Below are 24355 nucleotides of genomic sequence, written 5' to 3'. Positions count from 1 at the left end.
CAAAAATATTATCAATTGTAATACATAATTGCTTTTTAAAATTTTTTAAATAAGGTAATAACTACTTAAAAATTTTTCTCCATTCTGGTTTCTTTCTTTCTTTTTTTTTTTTTTTAAGATTTTACTGATTTACTTAAGAGAGACAAAGAGTATGAGTGGTTGAGGGGGTAAGAGGGAGAGGGATAAGCAAATTCAGCCCCCTGAGAGTGGAGTGTGACACGGGGCTTGATCCTAGGACTCAGATCTTGAACTGAGCTGAAGCCAGATACTTAACTGACTGAACCACCCAGGTGCCCCAGTTAGAGTTTCTAACACATTAAATATAGATAGAGATGACTTATGTAAAGTAAAACTCTCTGAGTTTGATCTTTATTAATTTTAAGACTATAAAGGCAGCCTTAGCGCAGAAAGTCTGAGGGGGATTCATTCACATCCTACTACTGAGAATTAGGCTCAAGTCTGGTTTGATATACATGACCGTGTGTTGGGTGGATATTTGAATGAAATTGGGGTTATGTTTAAAAGGAAGAGGGTTGGGGCACCTGGGTGGCTCAGTGGGTTAAGCCTCTACCTTCGGCTCGGGTCATGATTTCAGGGTACTGGGATTGAGTCCCGCATTAGGCTCTCTGCTTAGCACGGTGCCTGCTTCCCCCTCTTCTCTGCTTTCCTCTCTGTCTACTTGTGATCTCTCTCTCTCTGTCAAATAAATAAAATCTTTAGGGAAAAAAAAAAAACAAAAACGAAATAGAAGGAAGAGGGTTAATTGTTGGACAGGTATCCCATATACTTCACTTAGTATATTATATTCACTTCATGGAATAAGGTACATGCAGTTGAGTTAAGTAGTCGGGATATGTCAGTCTAAAAAGCTTTCGCACCTTTTAAATTTAATTTATATCGATATTGATTCCATTACTTTTTCTTGTAAGACTTTTGGGGTCAGTATTAGATTCCACTTGCTTTGACATTAGCTCCAAATACTTTCTTTAATTCAGTCTTTGAAGAATACATTTAAATTTTAGGTAACATTAATTAACATTGATATATACATAGATGTTAAGTATTCTCTTTTTTTTTAAAGATTTTTTATTTATTCATTTGACAGAGATCACAAGTAGGCAGAGTGGCAGGCAAAGAGAGGGGGAAAGCAGGCTTCCCGCTGAGCAGAGAGCCCAATGCGGGGCTCGATCTCAGGACCCTGAGATCATGACCTGAGCCGAAGGCAGAGGCTTTAACCCACTGAGCCACCCAGGCGCCCCTATTTTTTTATTATTATTATTTATTGGGGCGCCTGCGTGGCTCAGTGGGTTAAAGCCTCTACCTTCAGCTCAGGTCATGCTCCTAGGGTCCTGGGATCGAGTCCCGCATCGGGCTCTCTGCTCAGCGGGGAGCCTGCTTTCTCCTCTCTCTCTGCCTGCCTCTCTGCCTGTCAAATAAATAAGTAAAATCTTTAAAAAAAAAAAAAAAGATTTTTATTTATTTATTGACAGACAGAGATCACAAGCAGTCAGAGAGCCAAGCAGAGAGAGAGAGAGGGAAGCAGGCTCCCCGCTGAGCAGAGTGCCCCATACGAGTCTCGATCCCAGGACCCTGGGATCATGACCTTAGCCGAAGGCAGAGGCTTAACCCACTGAGCACCCCGCCGCCCCAGGTGCCCCCGTATTCTCTGTATTTTTAAACTCAAATCTTATGTGAAGTCTTAGGATATTTCCTACTGCAGAAATCAATATCAGGGTTTGAGAATTTACCCCATTCCATTTTATAATTACTAGAAATTCTCCATCATAAAATCAGTTTGTAATCTGAGTATCTTACAGTAGAACATTTTGGCATTTTACATTCTCCTTTATCAGTTCCCTCGAGGCTCTTTGGGTAACATATTTAACCAATTGGGTTTATACTTTTTAACCAATGTATTTCAAACTTTAATAGGAAAGTGTAATCTCCTAAGGATCTTGTTAAAAATGTAGTATCTGATTCATTAGTTTGGAGAAGGAGTTGAGATTTTGCATTTCTAATAGTGTCCCATGTGATGCTGTTTCTGGTGCTCGGGAAAACAATGGTTGGCAAGGCTCTAATTGACCCATAAGAGAAAGAGAACAATATGAATCCTGTTAACGTAGGCTGAATGTACCTGCCTTTTATCTGCTGAACAGGTATAGGTAAATGAATCTGAGATGGGACTTCTGCATTTATAACCCTTATACATAAGAAGGGGAACCATACAAGGGCAGATTTGGAAGATTAATAAATGAATTAATAGCAGTAGCCTTTGATCTTGCCTTTAGTGTTTTTTATTTTTTATACTGTTTTTGGTGGATATGTGGTCAGTGTACGTTGGATTTATTCTTTACTCTGTGTTTAACTTATTTCTGTTTCTGAGGAAATGAAAAATTTAATTGCAGTGTGTGGTTTTATAACTTTTTTTTAAATTTACTTGCAGGCATTGATCAATATGACAGAGATAGCATCATAAATGACTTTAAGAATGGGACCTGCAAACTTCTCGTAGCTACTTCTGTTGCTGCTCGGGGTCTAGACGTGAAACATCTGATTCTTGTAGTAAATTACAGCTGCCCCAACCATTATGAGGATTATGTGCACAGAGCAGGACGGACTGGAAGAGCAGGCAATAAAGTAAAAAGAATTTTTCAAAGTTGATTTCCATTATAATAAAATATAGAGGGTTTTTTTGGGTAGGATTTTAAGCAGTAAATAATAAGAGTTATGAAGACATTTTGAAAATGATCAATTATCAGAGTATGGGGACTAGTTGATATTTATCATTTCTGTATATAGTATTATTAAAATTGTCAGATAACCAACCAGCTGTTCTATTTAGGCAGATAGTATTAATTGTTTATGTCCTCTTTTAGGATTTTTTTTTTTTAATTTTACACTACCTAAAACTTTCTGTGTCGGCTGTGTAGGTATATACGTACATGTATATAATTTGGGATCTTTCATTAATTTTTTAAAATTTTTTCACAATATTTCTTCATTTGAGAGAGAAAGAGTGAGTGAGCGGGGGGGAGGGAAGGGAGAGGGAGAAGCAGACTCCCTGCTGAGCCTGGAGTCCAATTCAGGACTAGATCCCAGGACCCTGGCATCATGACCTGAGCTGAAGGCAGATGCTTAACCTGCTAAGCCACCTAGGCGCCCCTTTCATTAATATTTTTACCATGTAGGACCATAAAGTATACTTTTCTCCAAAACTGTCACCCTTTTTTCTCATTATTCCCTTGTCCCACTCCATTTGCTATGTATATTACTTGCTTTTTTTTTTTTTAAAGATTTTATTTATTTATTTGACAGAGAGAAATCACAAGTAGATGGAGAGGCAGGCAGAGAGAGAGAGGAAAGCAGGCTCTCTGCTGAGCAGAGAGCCCGATGCGGGACTCGATCCCAGGACTCTGAGATCATGACCTGAGCCGAAGGCAGCAGCTTAACCCACTGAGCCACCCAGGCACCCCTTACTTGCTTTTTAAACTTGTCTGTAGTCTGGTTAAGTATATAGTCTAAGTCATTCTTTTTCTTTTTTTTTTTTTAAAGTCTAAGTCATTCTTCTTGAAGGCAGCAAAATATTTTGTTCTTGGAAGCATTGATGATGATACAATCCTGGTCATTTCTACATAGTGAAACAATAATGTTAATAACAATGGGCTATATTTATGTAGTTCTTATGGAGTTCGAAGTGTTGTTTTCAGTGCTTTTCATACATACTGTCTCACTTTATCCTCACAATTTCCCTTTGAGGTAAATAATATTACCCCAGTTAATAGATGAGAAAAGCTAAGGCACATGAAAGTTAAGTTACTTGCCCAAGCTTGCACAGCTAATAAGTAGTAGTGATGGCTCTTATTCTTTTAACCTGAGTTATTCTATATATTTGGGAAAGTGTGTACAGGGGCACATAGTAAAAATTGTAGCCTTTTTGGTCCACATCCAATCTCTGTCATATGGGGTGTGTCGTGTGTGTGTGTGTGTGTGTGTGTGTGTGTGTGTGTACATACAGACCTTAAAAAAGAATTGATATAACTAACTTCATTTTTGTATATGTGTGTGTGTATATATATATTTTGTACACATGTATATATATACACATGTATGTATACATGTGTGTCTATATACTTGTATACACACATATGTATATTATAAAAAATGAAGTCAGCTACATCATCTCCCTGGGGATTCTCTAAAGCCTTAGGTTTCACATGTCTCCAGGAACTTTTTTTTTTTTTAAGATTTTATTTGTCAGAGAGAGTACGAGCTGGGGGAGTGGCAGTAGAGGGAAAAGCAGGCTCTTCGCTGAGCAAGGAGCCTACCGCAGAACTCAGTCTTAGGACCTTGGGATCATGACCTGAAATAAAGACAGACACTTAATGGACTGAGCCTCCCAGGTGTCCCTCCAGGAGCTTTGTGGTTCAGGCAAGAAAAAGGCTAGAGTTGTGCATGTTTATGTATGTACGTACTTACATACATACAAATACATATATGCACACACATAAATTTTTAAAATCTTTTATTGGTCTTAAAAACTGTGTAGGGGAGGGGTGCCTGGGTGGCTTAGTGGGTTAAAGCCTCTGTCTTCGGCTCAGGTCAGGATCCCAGGGTGCTGGGATCGAGCCCTGCATTGGGCTCTCTGCTCAGCAGGGAGCCTGCTTCCCTTCTTCTCTCTCTGCCTGCCTCTCTGCCTAATTGTGATCTCTGTCATATAAATAAAATCTTAAAAAAAAAAAAAAGAAAAGAAAATCTTTGTAGGGGAAAAAATATGTGGAAAGCTACATCCTAGAAAGTTGATACAAGTTAGTTGGAATAGAGTGGTAGAGTAGGTCGTGTAGGAAAGGAATGCAAATAGAAAGGGTAAAAATAATGTACTATATTAAAATTCCTATGCATGACCGTGCATTTGTGCATTTATCTAAAATCATAATTCTATATACATGAAGAAATCACATTTTCTGGTTTTGCTTATTTTTTTTTTTAAAGAAAGCACCTTCCTACAGAATTTCTTTTTAAGATTTTATTTATTTATTTGACAGAGAGAGAGAGAGAGATCACACACAGGCAGAGAGAGAAGGGGAAGCAGGCTCCCTGCTGAGCAGAGAGCCCGATTCGGGGCTCAATCCCAGGACCCTGAGATCATGACCCAAGCTGAAGGCAGAAGCCAAACCCACTGAGCCACCCAGGCGCCCTTGGTTTTGCTTATTCTTAAATATTAAACTTAGATATTTCACTTGTAGCATTAAAGAATTTAGTAGGACTCTCCTTTTTTAAAAATTCTTTAGTAATGAAGTTAGTCTTAAGAGGATATATTAGGTTCAGATTTTTATCTTGTGATCTGAGTAAGAGTCATGTTGTTAGTGCCTAATAGTTCCACTTTTTCATCATTCATTAGGGTTATGCATATACTTTTATCACAGAAGATCAAGCTCGCTATGCCGGTGACATAATTAAAGCTCTTGAATTGTCGGGAACTGCAGTACCTCCTGATCTGGAGAAACTTTGGAGTGATTTCAAAGATCAGCAGAAAGCTGTGAGTTTTTTTTAACTCCCATTGTTTTTATGCAGCTCATTATTGTGTTGAATATTTAATACTTGTAAACCTTGATGGGATTATTTTATCTTTTTAGGAGGGGAAAAGGAGTGAAAACAAAATCCTCTCTTGCTTCAGCTCAGTATTACGCAGAGTTCTTTTTTTGTTGTTCTTGTACTAGATGAACTTTTTGTTACATTGACCTGTATGACCTTGAAAAATAATTACTCCTAAGTTCTTGAACACTAAAGCTTTTTAGTATGAAACTAACCTTTTTTATTTTTCCTTGAAAGGAAGGAAAAATAATTAAAAAGAGTAGTGGGTTCTCTGGTAAGGGATTCAAGTTTGATGAAACAGAACAAGCTTTGGCTAATGAGAGGAAAAAGTTGCAAAAAGCGGCTCTCGGTCTGCAAGATTCAGATGATGAGGATGCTGCAGTTGACGTAAGTGTCCGTTTTCTAAGCCTCATTCTTGCCAGTTGAAGCATTGTTGCTTTCATCCTGGAGGTCTTAACCATTCTTATCTCTTGTTGAGATAGCCAGTTCTTGCAAACCTTTTTGGTATGTGACCTTCCCTACCCTTTCTCTGTCTCTGTGTATATTCTCCTATGCCCTATCCATATTTATGTATTTTCATAAAAATGAGGCCATGCTGCTTTATAAACCTTCTTTACAACAATAGTCTTAGGTTAAAATATTCTCATTTTAATAAATTCATTCTTGCATTTTTTTAAAGTGAATTTTTAAAGATTTATTTCTATTTATTTGAGAGAGCGTGCTCGCATGCCCAAGTGGAGGAAGGGGTAGGAGAGAATCTTGTGCACGCTCCCTGCTGAGCACAGACCCTACCCGCGCTTACTCCCACAACCTTGAGATCATGACCTGAGCCAAAATCAAGAGTTAGATGCTGAACTGACTGAGCCACCCAGGCATCCCTCATTTTTACATTATTATTATTTTTTTTAGATTTTTATTTGTTATTCATTTGACAGACAGAGATCATAAATAGGCAGAGAGGCAAGCAGAGAGAGAGGAAGGGATACAGGCTCCCTGCTGAGCAGAGAGCCTGATGCAGGGCTCGATCCCAGAATCCTGGGATCATGGCCTGAGCCGAAGGCAGAGGCTTTAACCCACTGTGCCACCCAGGCGCCCTCTTACATTATTCTTTTTTTTTTTTTTTTTTTTAAGATTTTATTTATTTATTTGACAGAGAGAGATCACAAGTAGGCAGAGAGGCAGGCAGAGAGAGAGAGAGGAGGAAGCAGGCTCCCTGCTGAGCAGAGAGCCCCATGCGGGACTCGATCCCAGGACCCTGAGATCATGACCTGAGCCGAAGGCAGTGGCTTAACGCACTGAGCGACCCAGGCGCCCCCTCTTGCATTATTCTTAATGGTTACATAATATGGATGTTCCACATCAGACCCCTAATTTCGAATATGTGGGTTTCTGTATATTCATATTTGGAATATATTTAATCATAAACTGTTCTTCCTTGCACCTTTAATTTTGCACATTCATCAGATTAAATTGAAGTTGAATGTGTAAATGGAATTACTAGGCCAAAAGGTGTATCAAATTTGGTTCTGAAACATTGTTAGATTGTCCTCCTGCAAAGTGAATACTAGTCTGCATCCCCCGCAGTGGTGTGAAGAGTCCCTGGCTCCCCATGTCTTTTATAATATCAGTACTAATATTTTTATTTTGTTAAACTTAATTGTTATATTGTCATTAATGGTGGTTAGGATACCTGGGGGGGCTCAGTTGGTTGAACATGTGCGTTTTCATCTTTGGGTCCTGAATATAAGCCCCACCCATGTTGAGTATAGTAGAACTTACTTAAAAAACTAAAAGCAGTAATAGTTAGCATTTTTGAGTGTTACTAAGTGCCGTGCATTGTGTCAGATACTTTACAGGGAATACTTCATTTAGTTCTGCACATTATCCAGACAAGGTGGATACTCAAAAGAGTATTCCCATTTTATAATTGAGGAGACTGAGACTTAGAAATAATCTTTTCAGATTTACATAGCAGTTAATGGAATGAGCTGGGCCCTGTACCCATTCCAGTCTTACTTCAGATGCCATGGTCTTAGCTAATGGCATTATTTGTGACCTAGTGAAGAGGGACCCTGAGAACTCAGCATATTCGTGGTTTTACAGAGTGTCCTTTGGACCCAAAGAAGCTATAGCTTTAGAAGAGCATGTTTTCATTACAAAATAATTTTTGGAAACTCTTCCTAGTGTATACCACTGGTAATGGTATTAGCATATCAAAGTATGTATAAAATCCTCAATTCAAGAAGCTTGTTTAACTCAGAAATTCTCTAACACATTTGATCATTGATCATAGAAGTTGGGTTTTTTGTTTTTTCGATTAAACCTAAGCTCAGGACATAATTTTAGAATCAGGAGTTCATTCTGATCTTGTTGTTTGAGAAATTTGATTCCCAGAAAAAGTATTTGGCCCACAGCCACATTGTCTCTTAAGCTCAGACAGCACCAGACCCCACATCTCTCATTAACCCTATACCATTTCTTTCTAATATACCATACTGACTTAAAATTTAATTAAGTCAGTGTTACAGTTTTTGCTTATGGTGTAACAAATCAATCCAAAACCTTGTAGATAAGACAACAAACACTTATTATCTCACATTTTTGGGGGGGTAGGAGATCAGGAGCAGTTTAGTTTAGCCTGGTAGTTCTGGCTTAGGGTCTCACTGAGGTGCAGTAAAGCTGGTGTCCCAGGGCATCGCAATCTGAAGGCTTGACTGATACAGGATCATGTTCTTTTAAGATGGCTCACTCACTGTGTTGTTGGCAGGATACCTCTTTTCTTTCCTCTGCCTGTGTGTCCTCACAACATGGCAGTTTGCTTTTCCCAAAGTGATTGAGCTGAAGGAGTGAGCAGAGAGGAAGCCTTAAGGCCTTTTATGACTAATGTCTAAAGTTACACACTAGCACTACTACTTTATTCTGGCTCTTAGAAATATGTCACTAAGTCCAGCCCACCCTCAAGGAGAAGCTCCACTGAAGAAGAAGAATATTAAAGAATTGATGGCCCTGCTTTGAAATCACCTCCCAGTTTTATTTTCTTTTTAGGGTGGGTAGGGGCAGAGGGAGAGAGAGAATCTTAAGCAGGATGCACACCTGCACGGAGATTGACTCAGGGCTCAGTCTCACCACCCTGAAATCATGACCTGAGCAGAAATCAGGAGTCGTATGCTTTAACCTACTGAGCCATGCAGGCTCAGCTTTTTTTTGTTACCTTGAAAATTATTTTGAATCTCATTGAATCTCTCTGGTTAGTTTTTTTTTTTTTTTTTCTTATTTATTAATTTGTGAGAGAGACAGAGTAAGCATGAGTAGGGAGAAGGGCAGAAGGAGGGAGGGAGAGAATCTCAAACAGAATCAGCACTGAGCATGGAGCCCTATGCAGGGCTCAGTCTCACAACCTTGAAATCATGACCTGAGCTGAAATCACAAGTCAGATGCTTCAACTGACAGAGCCACCCAGATTCCCCATTTAATTAATTTTTGAAACCTTATCCATGCTCTTCCCTGGGTTTGAGCTTTAGCACATGAGGCCTTATTAGCTTAATTTAAGTATAAAAAGGGGTTTGTGTCTTCTTTAGTGGGTATTATCAATAGTCCTTGCTGGACAGAAGGCATCTTTAAAAGGAAATGCAAATAGTTTATGAGGTAGATATGTCCAGTCAGGATGACACAGTTACAGTTGGACTTACATGGCTCCTGGAAGAGCTGAAGCAGTCATCCTTTTTTCTTGCTTTGGTGAGGAAACCAACCTTAACTTTTTTTCCTTTTTTGGTTTCAAAGGAATTAAATAGTAAAGCCTTATTTTCTGATTTTGTTATCCAATATATTTTTTTAAGTTTTTATTTATTTGGGGGAGAGAGCGAGAGACCATGAGTGAGGAGGGGGCAAAGGGAGAAGCCAACTCCCCATTGGGCAGGGAGCCTGTCGTGCAGCTCCACCCCAGGACCCTAGGATCATGACCTGAGCTGAAGGCAGACACTTAACTGACTAAGCCCCCCAGGTGCCTTTCTGTTACCCAGTTTTTAAGGCAAATCCATTTACGTTTAGAAGTTGAGAAGGATTTGGGGACCCCTGCCTTAGGAACATGAACCATTCTCCCTGAGAACTGTTGACTGTATTTTTAGTGGCCTGCTGGCCTTGAGTTACACTGCCCTTTTTCCAGCCTCTTTCATTGCAGTTTAATTTAGCCTCAAGTCATAGTGACTTCTCAGCTGCAACATGTTGGGTGCTCTGTCTTGACAGCACATGTTCCTCAATTGCTAAACTGGGATGTATTTCCTAGACCACTTAGGAGTGTGTTCACTTGGTTCATGTAGCATTGTATTCTCTGTTTTCTTTCTTACTCTTTTTTGTTTCTCTTGCCATAAGTAACTTATTTTTTAAAATGTGCTACCCTCAGCAAATAGCTGTTAGTCTGTGTGGTTGAATTAACATAAATACAAGTGTCTAATTCTAGTCCTTTGATAGAAATATTCTTTATTAGTTTCTGTGGATATATCTAAATTGGTATTTTTAATCCAATTTTTATTAATCTTTTTTTTTTCTTATTTAGATTGATGAACAAATTGAAAGTATGTTTAATTCAAAGAAGAGAGTTAAAGATATGGCTGCTCCTGGAACATCCAGTGTTCCTGCTCCAACTGCAGGAAATGCTGAGAAATTAGAAATTGCTAAGAGGTTGGCTCTTAGAATCAATGCTCAGAAGAATTTGGGCATTGAGTCTCAGGTATTAAGTAATTTGTTCCAAGTTTTAGTCGTTACTTTTTATGTCAGCGCGTGAACCAGTTGTTCTAGACATTGAGTTAGTGGGAATTTAACTTAATCTGAATACAGAATTCTTTAATTACTGCATTTGGATGATGCCTCTTATATGGTTAACAGAAGTCCTAATGCCTATTTTGGAACTCCTAACTGAAGGAAGTTAGCTGCTGATTTTTAAAGTAATATTCTGATTGAGCTTACCAAAATCTTAAGGAAATAACTCCCTTTCTTTTTCCTTTTTTTTTTTTTTTTAATTTTATTTATTTATTTGAGAGAGAAAGAGAGAGTACAAGCTGGGGGAGGGACACAGGGGAAGCAGACTCCCCATTCAGTAGGGAGCCCTATGTGGGGCTCAATTCCAGGACCCTGGGATCACAACCTGAGCTGAAGGCAGTTGCTTAACTGACTGAGCCACCCAGCCACTCTGCTTTTTATTTTTTGATCTGCTTTTATGGGATGATTTATTGGGCACACAAACAATTCCTCAGAAGCATAATACCTGGTTACATAATTCAAACTAACATGGGCTTAACCAGTGGAAAATGTGTTAAATATTTGACATGCCATCTTTCTCTTGAGAGCTTTTTTTTATTAATAAATTTTTTTTTTAGATTTTTATTTATTTGACAGAGATCACAAGTAGGCAGAGAGGCAGGCAGGGGAGGAGGGGAAGCAGGCTCCCCGCTGAGCAGAGAGCCCAACATGGGGCTCAATCTCAGGACACTGGGATCATGACCTGAGCTGAAGGCAGAGGCTTAACCCACTAAGCCACCCAGGCACCCCTAATTTTTAAAAAATTACCAGCTTAATTTTTAACTAAGGGTAAACTTTCATAGCATTCCCAAAGAATAGTTTGTGTATTTTAACAGTGTTTTGAAGTTTCTGAGAGTTTGTGGAGCTTTAGAACCCTCTGTCCAGTAGGTTGGATAGTTTCAGGACTGTAACACCCAAGCTGGAATGACCAAGCCAGATGCTAGTGCACTGACTTAATGAGGCAGTTGCAGTCGAGGTTTAGAGTCTCAGGTTTCTGTTTGTTTTGTTGAGCCAGCAAGAATCTCTTCTCTGCTGCTTGGCTAAGATCAAGTGTTTAGCCAGTGAGTTACCGTGAAATGTCTGCTATACTCATGCCTTAATTCCTCTGAAAACAGGGATTATAGTGCCCAATCTAATGTTCTCTGGGTTTATTATTGCTAGTAACTCTTTACTGGTGAAAGCAAATAGCCACGCTTTCTCATTGTTAGAAAAGCTTGAGGTTTGAGTCATGTACTACCTACAGAGTTCTGCTCACATTAGGCATATAGTAAAATTAAGTTCAAATTAAAAGGTTTAAGTACAAAATGAAGTAAAAAGGTAAGTCAGTCATTTACTGTCATTTATTGGACATGAGCTTTGCTTGTGGGAGGAGGAAAGTTCAGTGGTAGTGGACAAAGTTGCTAATTTAGAGGAAAGTCTAAGGAGCCACAAAGTTATATAAATGATTTTAGAAATATTTTACTATATTTGATACCAAGAGTTACCTAATTTTGATCCAGTAGAGTTTTGTTTTGTTTTGTTTTTTAAGATTTTTATTTATTTATTAGAGAGAGAGACAGTGAGAGAGAGCATGAAAGGCGAGAAGGTCAGAGGGAGAAGCAGACTCCCCATGGAGCTGGGACCCTGATGCGGGACTCGATCCCGGGATTCCGGGACCGTGACCTGAGCTGAAGGCGGTTGCTTAACCAACTGAGCCACCCAGGCGCCCATCTAGTAGAGTTTTTAATAATAGAGTTGAATATTCTTTATTTTTCTCATCAGTGTAAGGGAGGGAGATATATTAAACTATTAATATGTACTGCTAAATTACACTTGAGTAGGACTCTGCAATAGAAAGATGCTTCTAGTTAGTGGCTTTCCAGAGAATAATTTGTGGTAGGATCCTGATCTTATCTCTGCCCTCAGTTGAGATTTGACTGTAGGTCTTCTTTAACTGCAGGATGTGATGCAACAGGCCACCAATGCAATTCTCAGAGGTGGCACCATCCTGGCTCCCACTGTGTCTGCCAAAACCATTGCGGAGCAACTTGCTGAAAAGATTAATGCCAAGCTCAATTATGTGCCTTTGGAGAAACAAGAAGAGGAGAGACAGGATGGTGGACAGAATGAATCTTTTAAGAGATACGAGGAAGAATTAGAGATCAATGACTTCCCACAGGCAAGTAATAGTTTTCAACCTTTTTTAAATCATGGAGTAAAAACTCTTCTTGAGGAGGAAAAATACCTTCTTTAAAACCTGTGAACATTTTAATAGCTACTTCACTTTTTATTTAGATGAGGGAGACAACAATAAAAATTTTATTTATATAAGTATATTCTAGTTACATTAGGATCTAATGATTTTATGTGAAGGTGTTAGTTGTATTCTTTTTTTTAAATTATATTCTAGATATTGATCATAATATTATTTAACTAGCCTATTCTTTGTCAATACACCAGGTTTTTGTCCTGTTGTGAAGTGATATCTTTCCCCCACTCTGTTTCATAGACTGCTAGGTGGAAAGTTACCTCTAAGGAAGCTCTGCAGAGAATCAGTGAATATTCTGAAGCTGCAATTACAATCAGAGGAACATATTTCCCACCTGGAAAAGAACCTAAGGAAGGAGAGCGGAAAATTTACTTGGCAATTGAAAGTATGTATTGCTGTTCTATCGTAGTCTTGAGTTAGGTTAGAGTTGATATAGATGTAATAGGCATGGAGAGACTATAAGGTCAGTTCTTGATAGAATAAAAATAAGGAACACTTCCAAGAAAAAAATAATTTTATATATCATTTAAGGTCTTCATTTAGAAATTGAGTATATATAGAGAGGTCAGTGATCTGTATATGGAACTAAAAGTCTTGAAGATTCAGTCAAATTAGAGAATCACTCTAAAGGAAAACATGCATTTTAAGGACTCATGTGTTTATGCTTCTAATAAGTAGAATATTCTGGCCAAAGTTTATGTTAGAAAATAAATCAGTATATTAGCTCACGTAATGAATGTTTATCCAAGCAAGTGGTCCCTGTGAAATTGTGCCCATAAAAGCTCTTGCATATCTTAAAAAAAAAAAAAAAAATGAGGATATCTAACACAAAGTATACAAGTATCATATAGAGTGATCAGATTTTGTTTTTTTGTGTGTGTTTTGTTTTGTTTGTTTTTAGATTTTATTTGTTTGAGAGATTGTGTGGCATGGGGGTGCACACGAGCAAGGAGAGTAGCAGAGGGAGAGGGAAGGGGAGAGAGTCTCAAGCACACTCCTTTCTGAGCATGGAGCCATACCTAGGATTAGATCTCATGACCTGAACCTAAACTAAGAGTTGGATGCTTAACTTAGTGAGCCACCCATGCACCCCAATCAGATTTGGTTTTTAACTTTCTTTCACACATTCATGAATGAGTTTGAAAGAGTTTCCATTTGTATTTTTCCCCTAATGTATTCTCCCACTGCATAGTAGGACCACTTGCGTCCCTTCATTTATATTTAATCTGAGTATCTCTGTAGTAGACTTACAAGTGTAGACCAGTCAGATCCACTTCATCTATTTAATGAACTAAATATTTGTTGCATCCTGGTTTTGGAGCTGTGGAGAGGTTCATTCTGTGTGTTCTGTAAGCTCAAAGTCTGCATACTTAGTGCTTTAAAGGGCTTTGATGGCTCCAGAGGACCCTTTCTCACACTGTGTATTATCTCAGGCACTAGCCTAGTTACTTTGAGGTGCACACATCACTTCTGAGAAAAGAAGCCTTACCTCATCCCAGCTCTTTACCGGTTTATTTTTCTTCACAGTACTCATCACAGAAATTGTAGTATATTTTTACTTGTGTGTGTTTCCCCCTCCCCCAGCAATATGAGTTCCGTGGATGTAGTGACTTTATTATCTGCTCTGTTCTTAGAGCAGATGGTAAACACTTAATAAATTTTTTGAGTAATGCATCTGATTAGGCCCCATAGTCATTTGTCTTCAGGATACAAAGTATTATTTGACAGACCTATCCTCTTTTTGATCTCTTAAAAGCTTCACTGTCCAAGGGAAGACTCTGTAATGGCTGTGGAGCACTCAGAATGTGGCCAGTGTGACTGAAATTTGTAAATCTTATTTAATTTTGTAAAGGAATTCATTTTTGATTTTTTTTTAAAGACTTTTTATTTATTTATTTGACAGACATAGATCACAAACAGGCAGAGAGGCAGAGAATGAGAGAGAGGAGGAAGCAGGCTTCCTGCTGAGCAGAGAGCCTGATGCGGGGCTCCTTCCCAGGACCCTGGGATCATGATCTGAGCCGAAGGCAGAGGCTTTAATCCACTGAGCCACCCAGGCACCCTTCACATTTGATTTTTTAAAATATTTTATTTGTTTATTTGACACACAGAGACATCACAAGTAGGCAAAGAGGCAGAGATAGAGGGGGAAGCAGGCTCCCTGCCGAGCAGAAAGCCCAATGTGGGGCTCGATCCCAGGACCCTGAGGTCACAACTGGAGCCGAAAGCAGAGGATTAACCCTTTCAGCCATCCACGGCCCCCTGATTTTTTATTTTTTTAAGTAATCTCTACACCCATTCTGGGGTTCAAACTCATGACTGTGAGATCAAGAGTTGCATGCTCTACTGACTGAAGCAGCCAGGTGCCCCAATTTTTATTAAGTTAAATTTAAATAGCCACATACATGGCTACTAGCTACTGTAATGGTTAGCTTTTCTCTAAAGTTTGTTGTTGGTAGTGGTTAGCTTTTCTCTAAAGTTTATTGTTGGGAAGATCATTAGAAGGTATCCATTGTAAGTATATTGTAAATAAATTTTGTCATTGTTAGTGACAGTGTTAGTTTGTTCTTTGTTACATTTTGGCATTTGATTTTGTGAAGACTTTTAATTTTAGGTAAATTCTATACTGAGTATAATCTACAGATGGTTTGCTTACCTATTAGGATTTGATTCTTTCCATCCCACAAACATGACTCAAAGTAAATTAGTTCTGTGCCTGTTCAGCCACTTTCCTATGAATTGGTCACCTCAGTTGTTTTTGTGTGGCATCTTAGCATAAAGACACAAGAAGAGAAATAGTATCCTGTCTACCCCTAAGTAGAAATCATTTCCTGGCCAAAAGTGCAAGATAGGGTCAGAGTAAGTTAAAGTACTAAAAAGTCCTGTTGCCTAGATTATGCTGGGTTTTTTTTCTTTCTTTAATAAGTATTTTCCTTGTTACTATAAACTTTTGATTAGTTTCCAGAATTCTGATAGAGGTGATTTCAGGTTTTTGTAAATTTATTCACTTTTTGTCAAAGGACAGGCTTTTGGAGTTTGAGGATCTGCCATTTTCACTGATGCACTCTCACTATAGGACCTTTTATTTTATTTATTTATTTATTTATTTATTTGAAAGATTTTATTTATTTGACAGACTGAGATCACCAGTAGGCGGAGAGGCAGGCAGAGAGAGAGGAGGAAACAGGCTCCCCGCTGAGCAGAGAGCCTGATGTGGGGTTCGATCCCAGAACCCTGGGATCATGACCTGAGCAGGCGTCCCCACTATAGGACCTTTTAAAGTTAATGATGAGGGGCGCCTGGGTGGCTGAGTGGGTTAAAGCCTCTGCCTTCAGCTCAGATCATGATCCCAGAGTTCTGGGATCGAGCCCCACATCAGGCTCTCTGCTCAGCGGGGAGCCTGTTTCCTCCTCTCTCTCTGCCTGCCTCTCCGCCTACTGGTGATCTCAGTCTGTCAAATAAATAAATAAAATATTTTTTTAAAAAAAAAGTTAATGATGGGGCGCCTGGGTGGCTCAGTGGGTTAAGCCTCTGCCTTTGGCTCAGGTCATGATCTCAGGGTCCTGGGATCGAGCCCCACATCAGGCTCTCTGCTCAGCGGGGAGCCTGCTTCCTCCTCTCTCTCTCTCTGCCTCTCTGCCTATTTGTGATCTATGTCTGTCAAATAAATAAATAAAATCTTTAAAAAAAAAAAAGTTAATGATGAATTGTGGCAGTAGGGAAACTTGAATGCAGCCTTTATATGTTCCCTGTTATTTCCATTCTGCTGTTATTTCATGCATATTTTAAAATGCACGCTTATTTAAGATTCATGCATATTTTAAAATGGTATACAAAGGATGTAGAGCTAGAGCTAAGCAAATTCCACGGGTTTTGAGGAGTTTTTTTTTTTGCGTGTGATTGTGACTTTTACTAAGTCAGGTTTTTAAATGCATCCTTTTATGTGTCCCGAAAGACCTTTTTGTTCTACCAGTGGCTGTGTGTTTTTAAATCATGTGATACTTTTCCTTATTGTGTAGTAAAATGAAGATAGCTGGCACCTAGCGCTTTAAGGAGAGAAAGTTACACTGACATCCTTCTGCACCTGGAACTGGACAGGTCTCCCCTACTCTGTTGTTCTTTAGACCATACAGGTTGTAGACACAGTGTCTTCCAGTGGAATCTGATGATAAAACCCTTGATATATATGCAGTGATCCTTTTATTTTCAGCTTGAATATCATGGGTGTCATTTAAGCAAAACTAATACTTTTAAATGCCTGCCTTATAAAGACATAAATCAGAGATGTAAATCAGGGGCATTTACTTTTTTGAAAAAGGATCCTCTGTGTAATTCTTGAATTTAAAGGTAATTATGTTTAGTATAGTATAAGTAATATATCAAGGTTCATCTTACATAGAACTTTATCAGAACATATCTCCTCTATTGCTAAGTGAAGTGAGAAGCCCACAGCTTCTGCTTTACTTTTCCATCCATGTAGAATGCTTCTGGTCATTTCTCTCCACTGTCCACTTGTACTTGAGAAATAACATCTAATTTTTATAACCTAAACCAGCCTTTTCCAAACCCTATGCAATAAGGTAATCTTGTCAAAAATAAATCTTTAGAATTCTAGAGCTATAGTGATGGTTAAGGACTGGACATTAGTAATTAAAATGATCCAAAGCTTTGAGATTTTCATAGATGATTAGTTTTTTTAATGATTTTTTAGTTTTTAAAACCCCAGCCAAATCAACTGAACTCTAATAGGATGAAAACAGGTGTTGGAAGGAGCCTTGTGTCATCTGTTTCTAGTTCTGTAATTGGAGGGACACTAATGCCTGGCTCCTTGGAGGCTCTGTGTGGGTCAACAGTTTCAGGCCTCCCACCAGGCAGCGGGAAGGAGAACAGGAAGGACTTAGGTGCCTAGCCATCCTGTATAATTTATAGCCTGTTTTGTGACCCTCTCTTTTTATTAGTGGAGAATCCCTTAAAAGCAGCCAGAGTTGTTTTAGGACCAATGAAAGGAAATGCCTCTTTTCCATGGCAGCTTATAAACATATGTAACCTATTACCCAAAGAGGCTTTATAAGTCAAAACTTTAAACTGGTCCAAATGGTCAGGCTCTAACTAAAATAGGAAAATTATTCTCTTACTTGGATTTAGGTGAGAGTGTCATTTTCTTTCTTTTTAAAACAGCACAGAATATCAACAAGCTTCACACCAACTCATGCCGAGTAGCATATTTTCCTCCTGAATTTTATTTTGGTTGTAATTTTTAGTCTGGCTTTGCTCTTGATTCTACCCTTTTGTTTTCTTTCATCCATCTCTCTTCTCTTCCAGCACCCACAGCTTTAAAATGTGCGGTTGCTGGCTGGTGGAGGTAGGATTTAGATTAGATATGTTGCTGTGACTTCACAGCCATACTCCTGGCTCTTTCCTTCCTATTGTTAAACTGTTTCTTCTTCCTCCCCTTGCTATTTCTCCTCTCTTCTTCCTTTTCCTTCTTCATCTCTTTCCTTTCTTTCTCTCCTCCCTTCCTTTGCTCTCTTTGGAATCAGAAAAGGTCATTTTTGTCTAGTAAGGGGAATTCTATGGCTTGTTTTCCTGATTTCTTTTTCTTACATAAAATGATAAATACAGGGGTGCCTGGGTGGCTCAGTCAGTTAAGTGTCTGCCTTCGGCTCCGGTCATGATCCCAGGTCCCTGGGATTGAGCCCCACATCGAGCTCTCTGCTCAGCAGGGAGCCTGCTTCCCCCTCCCTCTCTGCCTGCCTCTCTGCTACTTGTATTCTTTCTCTCTGTCAAATAAATAAATAAAATCTTTAAAAAAAAAAAGATAAATACAGTTTTCTACATTGCATCTCTAGTTTTCATGTTGTTTAACATTTCACTCCTAGTTCTTAATTTCTATTCTGTTGGTACAGGTCTTTCATTTTTATCAGTGTACACTGAGCTACCTATCTACTTTTATTTTTTTAATTATTATTTTATTTTCTTTGTTTATTTGGGGTTTTGGGCCGGGGAGGGGAGTTGTGGGGCAGAGGGAGAGAAAGAATCTTAAGGAGGCTGCACACTCAGCGCAGAACCCGACGTGGAGCTTAATCTCATGACCCTCAGAACATGACCTGAGCTGAAATCAAGAGGTAGATCCTTAATCGACTGAACCACCCAGCTGGCCCCCTTTTTTAGCTTTTGTTTATTTATTATTATTTTTTGCATTTATTTATTTTTGATGTGTGCTACCTATGTAGATTTACCTGTTCCCTGGCACTGTCCCTTGGCTTTAGATCCCTCCACGCTACTCTTCATGGCTCTCTCATCTCCACATCTCCTTTACCTCTGGTCCATATTTCCATTGGCTTTAACTGACATTTCCAGCTGGATGTCACATGAGCACTTGAAGTACAGCAGTCTCGGAATTGAGTTTCATCTACCATCAGTGCTGATAATACCTGTTTTTCCTCTTGGGTTTAGTATCTGCTTTATTCTTACCTTATTTGCTTCTCAACTCTTTGCCATTTAACTCTGCCTGGAGAACTGAGAGAGAGGTTTTTGTAAGGAATGATATTTGGAAGTCATTCTGATAGACTGCTTCCTACCTTCTCATTCTGTTATAATATCTTTACAAGTTTGTTTTTCTAACAGTCTGCAAGATCATAAAGAGCATGCATGAGTTCTTTATATAATGAATCTCTCAGTCTATTTCATACATGGTGAGAACTTCGTATTTCTTGAATTAAAATAACTGAATGAATGAATGTCTCCAGGCTCCCTTATCCTCTGGGCTATCTTGCTGTGTTCTTTCCCAACCACAGCATACCTCTCAGTAATTAAGCATGCCTTTTTTTTTTTTTCCTAGCTTATTTATTTAGGAGAGAGAGAGAGAGCACCAGCAGGGAGGGAGAAAGAGAGAGAGAAGCAGGCTCCCTGCTAAGGAGGGAGCCTGATGAGGAGCCTGATCCTAGGACCCTGAGCTGAAGCAGACACTTAACCAACTGAGCCACCCACCCCTAAGCATGCCTTTCCTCATTTGTGCCATTGCACATGGGATTCCCTTCATAAAATATTCCATGGCACCACTTCTCTTTTAATTTGGATAGTCCTCCACCTTAGGGAATATAATAAATGTCCAATAAGTATTTATTAAATAAATGAACCAAGGAGTTTGTATTTCTCTTCAACTTTATTTCTTAGTCTCTTTTGGACAAAGTATTAATCATATTTTATTTGCTCTTTTTTTTTTTTTTTTTTTTTAAGATTTATTTATTTATTTATTTATTTGACAGAGAGAAATCACAAGTAGACAGAGAGGCAGCCAGAGAGAGAGAGAGAGGGAAGCAGGCTCCCTGCTGAGCAGAGAAACCGATGCGGGACTCGATCCCAGGACCCTGAGATCATGACCTGAGCCAAAGGCAGCGGCTTAATCCACTGAGCCACCCAGGCGCCCCTATTTGCTCTTTTTAATCATACCAAGAACTCTTTACTTTTTCTTTTAAGATTTATTTATTAATTTGGGGGAGAGAGCACGAGCAGGAGGGGCAGAGGGAGAACAAGAGAGAGTCTCAAACAGACTCCCTGCTGAGTGTGGAGTAGGATGAGGAGCTTGAGCTCATGACCCTGAGATCATGACCTGAACCGAAACAAGAGTTGGACACTTAACTCCAGGCGCCCCACTCCCCTCCCCCCAACCAGGAACTCTTAACACCACATGTAATGTGATCTCATTGGTTATATTTGAAACTCTAAAAGGAATCTGAATAATAAGCAGCCATTATATAATGTGGATGATGTTCCACCAGGTTCTGAAAGGCTATATTGGAAGGCAGTACAGTGTTTTTAAAAGTCATCTATAGGGGCACCTGGGTGGCTCAGTTGTTAAGCGTCTGCCTGCCTTCAGCTCAGGTCATGATCCCAGGGTCCTGGGATCAAACCCTGCATCAGGCTTCCTGCTTGGTGGGAAGGCTGCTTCTCCCTCTCCCACTCTGCTTGCTTGTGTGCCCTCTCTTGCTGTGTCTCTCTATGTCAAATAAATAAATAAAATCTTTTTTAAAAAAGTCATCTACAGTATTTCCTTTTGGATCTCCATGACATGGATAAACATCCAGTGTAATTCTAGTAATACAAATAACGCTTTCCTCTCATTACCAGGTGCCAATGAACTGGCTGTGCAGAAAGCAAAGGCAGAAATCACCAGGCTTATAAAAGAAGAACTGATTCGGCTGGTGAGTGAAAACCTCAAAGACTTTTCTACTTGTTTTAGTAAATATTTTATTGAACTATAATATAAATTCAGAAAATTACACAAGTCATAAAACATATAGCTTGGTGAATTCTCACAAAGGAAGATGACACTGATGTCATCTCTGTCCAGATCAAGTAACATAGTATAATACCAGCATTGGAGAAGTCACCCACATACCCCTCCCCCAAATGTAACAGTATTCTGACTTTTAACATGATAGATTAGTTGCACCTATTTTTTAACTCCATTTAAGTGGATTGATTGCTGTGTATTCTTTTATATCTAATTTCTTTGACTCAACATTACTTGGAGGAAATCCATGTTGTTGCATGTAGCAGTAATTAATTATCTTTCATGTCTCTTTTGTATACATCAGTATGCTTTTCTCTTGGGTATATACCTTGGAGTTGAATTGCTAGTTGTAGTGTAGATGTAGTTAGGTTTATATAAGTTTTTTTAAATAATTTTCCAAAGGGGTTATGCCATGGAAAAGGCATCCTCTTACAGATCAACTTCCCAAAGAAGGTGAACATATCCCTGTGGTTTTTTTTTTTTTTTTTTTTTTTTTAAGATTTATTTATTTGCTTTGGAGAGCATGCATATGAGGCAGAGGAGGAGCAGAGGGAGAGAAGCAAACTCCAGCTGAGTGTGAAGCCAGCCTCAGGGCTTAATCCTGAGCTGAAATCAAAAGTCCAGATGCTTAATCAGCTGAGCCACCTAGTTGCCCCCATCCCTGTGTCTTTAGTGCCAGTTGAAGTTTGTAAGCTCCCTATAATATATACATTGGGTGAAGGCCCTTTGAAAGGACACTTTGTCCTTTCTCCACAAATGTGTTTTGGAGGCCTTTTCTACAATTCCCCTTATAGAACTTTCTTTGGGGTGGTAAAAGGTTTAAAGAATAGAAGCTATACAAAACAGGAAGGAAGAAGAAAAATTTTTTTTTTTTTTTTTTTTTTTTTTCGGAAAACAACCTTTGATTCAAGGGCTTTTAAGACTATTTCACCAAGAAGTGATAAAGAACTTTGATGCCACCACCATTAGTTTGTTCAAAACTGCTAAGAGTAGTCACATGAACACAGTTTTGATTGGTTATTGAGGAGTTTTTCCTTCCTCAGTATAATACTAACATTTTCTGTTCAAAATATCTGGTAATGCTGTAAGTTTGGAAAGGAAATGCCTTTGACATGTATTTTTTTCTTCCTTTGCTTTTTCTGAGTATGCATCTTTTTTCTCTTTTAGCAAAATTCATACCAACCAACAAATAAAGGAAGATACAAAGTCTTATAAAACATCCGGAAAAAACTTTTTACTTGTGCTGGTCTGTGACACATGTGGCAGTTGTCTCCAGTTTACAATGTATTGTAAATTAAGATTTTTAAAATTCTGTCTTGCTGATTTTTTTTAAATATATGAAACCAGTATTTGCTAAAGAAATCTTCTTTCAGTAAGTACCACCGGAATTATCAAACTGTATTTAAAGCAGGCCTGTTTTCAGTGTATTATGTCCTTTAATGTAAACTTTAAATATCAATATTTTAAATATCTGGATAATATTTCAGAAGTTTAAAAAAATGGAAATATTTGGACTTTATATTGACAGTAATAAAGTATACAAGTCACTAAGGGGCTCTTCACCTTATCCTCTTGAAATGAAATTGTGATCATCTTCTCAAAAAAAGGTAAAATTTTCTAATTTTGTGTCTGTGCCCCCCCCCACCCCCCATCCTCAGCTTAAATCTTACTTGACTCCATGGGACAATATGAACTGGGCTTAAGAATGTTATAATAGAATTTTTACAAAATGTTTCAGTTTTTGTTTCAATTTTATCATCATAAATGGACAATAGTTGGACTGCTTTTTGGTTTTATAAAATTAAATATTTGTAGTATAAGAGGTTTTTGCATTTCTTTACACTGCAAAGAGTTTTAGTATTTACTCCTCTTAGGTTCCCCCTCACAACCTCTGTCTCTGTGTCTAGCTACTAAATCTTTTTTAATCTCCCTTAAAAGAAAATGATTTGTAGCCTAGAAATATTGTTTCCTCCTCCACCCCCTCCAGAAATTGTTTTTTATACATCTGTACATAAAAACACAATAATTTTAATCCACATTTTCTCCAGGATTATTGAGTAGGTTATGAATTTTCTTTCTTAAAAAATTTCCAGCATAATGGTATCTGTGTTGTAGACTTAGATTTAAGCATCTCTCAGTGAAATTTAACTCATGGGAGTCATAAATTATATTTTTGACCCCTCAGAAATATTTCCTGAATATTCTAATTTAAAATATTGTAATTGGATCACCCAATATTCTTTTCAAGATTCCTGGTATATTAGAACTTTGTATTATTGTCACTTCTTGAAAAAAAGAAAATAGCCAGGAATTAAATATCTATATGTCTTAAATTAAGAGAGACAAGTTTCTGAATATTCTTGACTTAAGAGTTTTTTAAAAAGAAGAAAATAAAGCATACTAAAGTCATTAGTACATTAAGTGGTTAAAATGACAAGGACTGTCAATCATTTCTTCAATATATATTGTTATGCTTACTGAAAAACTAAGGTGGATATTCTTAGATTCCTTTCATGTCTACTTTCTTTCTTAGAAGAAGAAAACAAACAAGACACATGTAACAGGAGAACCAAATAAATCATTTACTCTGAAATGCAGGCATCTTGGGTTACTTTTCCTTTCCTTTTATTTATTTGCTTATTTTTATTACCTAGTGATTTTTTTTTTTCTTTTTTGATAGAATAATGTGGCAGTCTCACTTTGGTGACAATTGGTGCTCCCTTCAGCCTCCTGGATCACCTTGAGATTCAGAGTTTTATATCATTTTAGCATTACCACCTTTATGTTTGTATATCTAGTTGTAATAAAACACTGATAGTATTTTGTCCTAAAGTGAAACACATTTCTCTGTTAAAACAATTTTTAGTGTCACACTGACTCTTTGATTTTTAAAATCAGAATGATGTACAGACTAAATGATTTTTTTAATGCAGTATCAATATCTGCTCATGTTTTCTAAATTCCTTATAAAATAAAGTTAATTCAACCTACAGTTTCCAAAAATTATCTCCGTTGAAATGTTTTATGCTGTTGCTCTAATTTTGTTTACAGGTATGTGAAAGGAGTATTGTACTCTGTATCTTTATTAAAAATTCTGGCAGTCCTACGGCTCAGAATATACAGTCTTATCCAAAAATATCTTCCTGAAGAAGCCTCTTAGTCTTAGATTTTGTTTGCATTTGGTATAATACAGGCGATAGGTGAAATAATAGTTCGTGTGCCAGTTGGCATTGTATTACAGTGCACTCGTTTTACAAAATGGAGGTATAGAATTTAACAATGATGGCTAAGTTCTTTCCAAGTCATTGTAGACACTTTATTATTTGATATGTTTCATGTCTTACCAGCCTCGTTGGTGTACAGATGGTGGTCAGCTGGGAGTCACAGTGCACCTGAGACCGCAGTCCTTCCTCTGAGGCAGGCAG

General features: G+C 38.2%; 1 protein-coding gene across 3 annotated transcripts in view; it reads left to right on the top strand.

Moving 5' to 3' along the window:
- Window positions 1-23933, top strand: part of DDX46 (DEAD-box helicase 46) — a 71973-nt gene extending 48040 nt beyond the window's left edge. The window contains exons 16-24 of one of the 3 annotated variants that reach the window (XR_014310314.1): window positions 2444-2637; window positions 5399-5536; window positions 5830-5979; window positions 10145-10325; window positions 12326-12544; window positions 12875-13019; window positions 20765-20838; window positions 22098-22537; window positions 23611-23933. Coding sequence is in view for 1 of the 3 variants with exons in the window: in XM_082725641.1 (XP_082581767.1) it covers window positions 2444-2637; window positions 5399-5536; window positions 5830-5979; window positions 10145-10321; window positions 12326-12544; window positions 12875-13019; window positions 20765-20838; window positions 22098-22145 (1145 nt within the window). In the remaining 2 variants the exon portion in view is untranslated. Of the gene's footprint in view, window positions 1-2443; window positions 2638-5398; window positions 5537-5829; window positions 5980-10144; window positions 10326-12325; window positions 12545-12874; window positions 13020-20764; window positions 20839-22097 lie in introns of all 3 variants that reach the window. The other 2 variants (XR_014310315.1, XM_082725641.1) reach the window with 2 other exon arrangements.
- Window positions 23934-24355: the final 422 nt, after the last annotated feature.

The sequence above is a fragment of the Mustela nivalis genome (genome assembly GCF_964662115.1).
Source record: "Mustela nivalis genome assembly, chromosome: 3".
Lineage (NCBI taxonomy): Eukaryota > Metazoa > Chordata > Mammalia > Carnivora > Mustelidae > Mustela > Mustela nivalis.
The sequence above is the reverse complement of the archived record's forward strand: the minus strand, read 5'-3'. Positions and strand labels throughout refer to the sequence as shown.